Source organism: Podarcis raffonei, chromosome 6 (assembly GCF_027172205.1).
Source record: "Podarcis raffonei isolate rPodRaf1 chromosome 6, rPodRaf1.pri, whole genome shotgun sequence".
NCBI lineage: Eukaryota > Metazoa > Chordata > Lepidosauria > Squamata > Lacertidae > Podarcis > Podarcis raffonei.
The window spans coordinates 11,030,985-11,036,984 of record NC_070607.1 but is presented as its reverse complement, the minus strand read 5'-3'; the positions used below and the strand labels follow the sequence as shown (position 1 = coordinate 11,036,984).

Here is a 6,000-nt window from a genome sequence, read left to right as displayed (position 1 = left end):
TTATTTAATTATAGCCAACTCTACAATTCTTCTATTGATTTCCGCCCCGTGGGGAAATGCTGCAAACGCGTCTCGCAAATCCCACTCAGGACAATAAGGATCGGCTACTCTTCCCTTTTTTTTAAATCTCCGTACGTGACATGTCACGTCCAAGCCCGGGGGCGGGGCCTTGAAAAGAGGCGCCTGTGTCCGTTGCGCGCGCACCGCGCGCCGGGGCCACGTCTCTGAATCCGGGAGCGCGTTGTCAGCGCCCTCACGTGACGCGAGAGCTCCCTCCCCACTGGCTGGCGAGCGGCGCGAGGGTCACGTGGCCGGAAAGGAAAACCCGGAAGCGGGCTAGAGGCCGGATCTCGGTTTCCTTGGCTACGACGGAGAAGGGCGGGAGGGGGGTGAGGAAAAAAAGGGCCGGTCCCTTCTTATGTCGCGGCGGCGGCGGCAGTAGCAGCAGCAGCACCAGCGCTGAGGGGATGGCACAGAGCCGGGCCTAGCGAGGCAGCTGCCGCCATGAGCGGAGTAGCGGTTGGCGGCCAGGGAAGGAGCGACGGCGGAGGAGGAGGCGGCGGCGACTCTGCAGGCCGCTGGGCTGGCTGGAAACTGCTGGCCTTGGGCCTCCTCTCCGCGTCCTCGGTGCTGGCGGCAGCCCCGGCCGCGCAAGCCATGGGCAGGGAGGAGAAGCGGCGCCTCGGGTAAGAGCGGCGGCGGCGGGAGGGAGCGGGGGGCCCGCCTTGTTCCGCCCCCGGGCAGGTCGCCCTGTCAGGGAAGTGGCGGCGCTTTCGTCGCCTGTCACCCAAGCCTTCCTGCCGAGGTGGGGCGGAGAGGCGAGGCCCGAGCCCGGCTTCTCCTCATGGTTCTTTCAGCTGCTGTTAGGGTTGGGAAGGGACCCCGAGGGTCATCTAGCCCAACCCCCCCTGCAAGGCAGGAATCTTAACTCAAGTCGTTCCTGGCAGGTGGCCATCCAACCCTTAAAAACCTCCGAGGAAGGAGAGAACCTGCGTCAAGCGAGTCTCCGTGTTCATGGGTCTTGTAGTCCGTGAAAAGGGAGGGGGGACCTGAAAAGGTGAACCTGACATGGTTTGCTTTCGTTTTTAGAATCAGAGTTGGGAAGGAAGGGGTCCCGAGGGTCATCTAGCCCAACCCCCCTGCAACGCATAAATCTCAACTCAAGTCGTTCGTGGCAGGTGGCCATCCAACCCTTAAAAACCTCCGAGGAAGGAGGGAACCTGCCTCAAATGAGTCTCCGTGTTCATGGGTCTCGTAGTCCGTGAAAAGGGGGGGGGGACACGTCAGGCGAACCTGACATGGTTTGCTTTCGTTCTTAGAATCATAGTGTTGGGAAGGAAGGGATCCCAAGGGTCATCTAGCCCAACCCCCCAGCAACGCAGGAATCTCAACTCAAGTCGTTCCTGGCAGGCGGCCATCCAGCCCTTGCTTAAAAACCACGGAGGAAGGAGAAAACCAGCGTCAAACAAGTCTCCGTGTTCATGGGTTTCGTAGTCCGTGAAAAGGGGGGGGGGGACGGAAACATCAGACGAACCTGACATGGTTTGCTTTCGTTCTTAGAATCATAGAGATGGGAAGGAAGGGGTCCCGAGGGTCATCTAGTCCAACCCCCTGGGGTCTTTCGCCCAGTGTGGGACTCGAACCCACAACCCTGAGGTTGAAGGGTCTCCACGCTTTACCGAGGAATAATAGTAATAAGTGTGTCACTAAGAAAGAGCAGGCTGCAAGATAAAGCAAGGTGTGTTGAGAAGAGGGCCCAGCAAGCGTTGCAAATAAAGCCCCCTCATCTTGGTAGCCTGTAAACGTGTTTTATTAGTCTTTGGTCACTTCTCTTCCTCCTCTCAGCCTCTCTTTTCTCCTCCCTGCCTGATCGCCAGGAGGGAGTTCCTGTTTGTTATAGCTGACTAGGCCAGTAAGTATTCAGAAGTCTGAGATAATAGGGTTTCTCTCAAGTCAAGAGTGGCAAGTGTGTTTGTCTTGATCTCCACCAAAACCACCCATTTTATAAATAAAGTTTATTCTTCAGGTACAACTCAGAGTTGGGTGGTGGTGCAAGTAAGCTTTCCTCTTCCAACTTTTCTCTTTCATTATGCAAAATTCTCCAGAGGTGAACAGTCTACTCAGACTATAAGTACTTTGTGACTCTCTTGCTACTTGGTTTTGCTTGGAGGAGTGAGCACTTGCTCATTTGTCTACAGATCTCCATAGGCATATACTGTATGAGAGTTGAGGCTTAGCTACACATGCTTGAGCTGAAAGTTCATGAAAATAAGTTAGCATTTCCAAGGGGAGTGAAGGTCCAATCTTGTGTGAAATATCTGTTGTTAGCTATTTGAGGCTCATCCTGGTGGGTTACTGTGGGAAATAGGAGTGTATGGACCTTTGGTCTGATTTAGCAAATCATGAACCCCATGAACTGGGGTTTTCCTGGTCTGCTAGAGCAGTACAGCTGTACAGCTGGCTAAGCAACCAAGTTGGCAGCTGGTATGAAAAGTGTCATCCAGCTGATAGAGATAAAAAGCATCTCTTGCTTCTGTAAAATGCAATTCTGTGTATGTTTACGTGGAAGTAAACCTCATGCTTCAGTGAAACTTGCTCTGAAGTAAGTACATAAGATAGCAGCCTAAATCTTACACCAATTTGGGAGTGCATCTCATTGATTTCATGGGATTTCCTTCTGAGTAAACATGCATATGATCAGGGTATAGAATTGGTTAAAATGATGCTTGGTTAAATACACAGCAGCGGTGCCCTACTGAAGTAATGAATTGTCCGTAAACTGAACAATGATTGCTGACAAGGTGAATTATTAAAATAAAGGAATAAAAGCTCATATATGAAATTTCTTGCTCCAAATTGTTTTTATATTTTATTTGGTGTTTATATATTTTAATTTATTGTTCAAGATGAGGAAGGGAGCAGGACATATACTTAAAGAAAGGGCATGTGATGCTGCACGTGATCATGTCAGGATTGCGAAGGGACACAAAGAGCAGAGCTACGAATGTTTTTTGTTTCATGCATTTTCTTTAAAACCTGCTGTGAAAGCAAAGGAGGTAAAGGTGGAAGCACTGACAATAACCTGTGGGATTTTTCTGAGACTGTCAGTGTGAATGAAATATGCCATCCATCACACTTCCTACCTTGGACAAGTTATGCAAATATTCAATGTTGGTTCATTATTTGTGGCTACTATTTGCAACAGACTTTCCCAACATGTGCCTTTCTGAAAAATAGCTAGGGCAAAATGGGTGCTCTTCTAGTACTTCTTAGATACAGGGCATAGGAAGATGAAATGGATTAAATTGGCACGCCTATAGATTATAGGCATGCATTGAAATTCTTGTGATGGGCATCACTGGGAAATAAAAGCCATGTGAATAAGCTGGGCTGGATCTAGATACGTCAAAGAAGTGAGTCAGTTAAATGCCGTGTAAGCCCATACAGGGAAATCTGGTAGGGAAAGACAGGACTCCACAGCGCCATCCCGTGTCACAATGTTATATCACATATACAACACATATAAAGTACTTTTTCTTTACCAATCTAGCTGAGTTCCTGGAGGGCCCAAGAAGCTATGCTAATCAGTCCAAGTGGGGCTGCACCCTCCCATTTTCAGACTTACCCTTTCACTTATGCCTTCTTTAGTAATTAGAGGAAATAAGGATCTTTTCCTACATTTTGCAAGCCATATTTTCAGTTCTGCCAACCTTCCCCAACCTGGTTCCCTTTAGAAGTTTAGATATTCTGAACTACAACTGCTATCATCCCTATCGTTTGCTTTGCTGGGTTTTAACTGAATATACTTGGTCTTTTACAATACATTGCAGCTTTAGGTAGTATTGTTTTCCTTAATATCCCGAACTGACAAATTATGACTGATAAGAGTCTAAGTATCTTGTTTACTACATGTTGACAGTCCTTTAAAAGCTCTTGGTGCAGTGGTCGCTGAGACCCACTGAGACTGGTAGGGTGGAAGGAAGGGAGGCCGATCAGTACATGGAGCCAGAGCTAATGACAGGCAGAGCAAATGGAGTCCAGGTTTGCCTCCATCATCCTCCCTGCTGAGGTCTATAGGAGCAACAGTTCAGGAGGCAGAAAGCGACAGGCAGTGCCACAAACCTGGTATGGTTGAAAGTAAGAAAGGCAGGCAGATGAGAGTGGACTGAGGTTGGTGCCACAGTGCTTTGCTTGACCTAAATGTGATGAATTCTTTCTGTTTAAACCTCATGGTCAGAGAAGGTTTTACTTGATCAGCTAAATCATTTTCGCTTTGTCTCTTCTGCAGGAATCAAGTAGTGGAAATGTTTGATCATGCCTATAGTAATTACATGGTGAGTAAAATGACTATATGTACTTTTAAATAATTGCTTTCTTCTACCTTGACTCAATGTATCACATATCACTTTAAGCCATAGCTTAAAACAAACTATGATATCTGTGGTTGAGCAGTGTTCTGGTCCATGGTTCTCCAAAGTTCCCGCTGTGCTCCTACTGCCGTCGTGACACCGACAAATAATCCAGAGTCAAAACCCATCCTTGTGGCATGTTTGAAGAGAACCACAATTTGCTCTTCACTCACTGCTTGTGGTTTGTTCTGGGGAAATAAAGTACAAGCCTAGGTTCAGATGACACAACAAGTCAGACTTGCAGCCAGCATCTTGCAGCCACATATTGTTTGTTCATATTGAAGCATAGTTTGTTTTACACTATGGTTTAATGTGACGTATGAACCAGACCATTCTGAGAGAGATACATAAGGTATAAACATATGGTGATGAATTTCATTATTTTATTTTTTAGGATTATAATCTTGTGTTCTAATCCCATATGGAAACAAGCTCAGTTGCTGTTAAGTGACACTCCTAGACCGCAACGAGGATATGGTTGTGGTTCTGCATAGTCTTAATAGGATTTACTTCTGAGTTTGGGCTGCAATGTTGCAGCTATAAGTACTTACGCACCTGATTTAGTTGTTACACTAAACCACGGTTGAGAGAGCATAGTTGTGGTTTGATGTAATGTCTGTATTCACAGACTAGCTAGCAGACTAAAATTGGAAACATGATTTGAGATGGATCAGCATGTCCTTGCAGTTTGGCATGTTATCTGAATTAAATTGTAGTTGTGACTGTTGCTCCACAGCTGGAAGGAAAATGAACGCAGAGAAACTGCTTTGAACCTTAGTTTCTAAATATTAGGAAGCTCAAATGATGGACTATGGTTTGCATTAACCATGATTTAGTGTGCTATCAAAATTCAGCCATAGAATACAACAAATCTGTGAATTTGTCATAGTGTGATTACTGCAGGGTTTTTGTATTTGCTTTTTGACGCCACTTAGATAATATATCGTAGAATCATCTTGTTGGACGCGACCATGAGGATCATCTAGTCCTGCAAATCAGGAATCCTTTGCCCAATGTGGGGCTTGAACCCACAGCTCTGAGATTAAGAGTCATGCTCTACCAACTGAGCTATCCCTATGGGCAAATTGCACCTGCTTAAATAGCTATCTCTTGAGAGTTACTTGTACACACCTAAGTCTCACATCTATTAACTGTTCTACAGTTAATAGATGTGAGAATTGACTACATCTACATAAAACTTATAAATAATGCCAATAGCAGTTTTTTAAAACCCAGCAGAGTATTTAACATATTAGGAATGCTATTTTTATCCCCTCAAGATCCTTGTGATGTAGATGATCCTCATTTTACAGGTGAGAACTATGGCAAAGGGAAAACACCTGCCTGCTTAGCTAACAAGGGCAGTTTGATAAGTTATGTTCTGATAAGGTATCCTTATGTTCTGATAACATTTTTACCTTATGTTCTGATAACAAATAGCATGGCACAGGCACCTGGGACTGCAAGCTCTGTGATCCAGCAAGTTCCTGGTGAAATCTCACTCCTCCCACAAATTCTCCACATGCTAGGGCAAGCCACTATTCTTTTTATTACGCCTCTGTTCAGTGAGGGCAATAGTAATCTTCTTACA

General features: G+C 46.0%; 1 protein-coding gene across 2 annotated transcripts in view; it reads left to right on the top strand.

Moving 5' to 3' along the window:
* Positions 1 to 334: 334 nt before the first annotated feature.
* Positions 335 to 6,000, top strand: part of EDEM3 (ER degradation enhancing alpha-mannosidase like protein 3) — a 34,801-nt gene continuing 29,135 nt past the window's right edge. The window contains exons 1-2 of one of the 2 annotated variants that reach the window (XM_053391394.1): positions 335 to 686; positions 4,289 to 4,334. In XM_053391394.1, coding sequence (XP_053247369.1) covers positions 505 to 686; positions 4,289 to 4,334 — 228 coding nt within the window. In that variant the 5' untranslated portion in view covers positions 335 to 504. The remainder of the gene's footprint in view (positions 687 to 4,288; positions 4,335 to 6,000) is intronic. The other variant, XM_053391396.1, reaches the window with a different exon arrangement.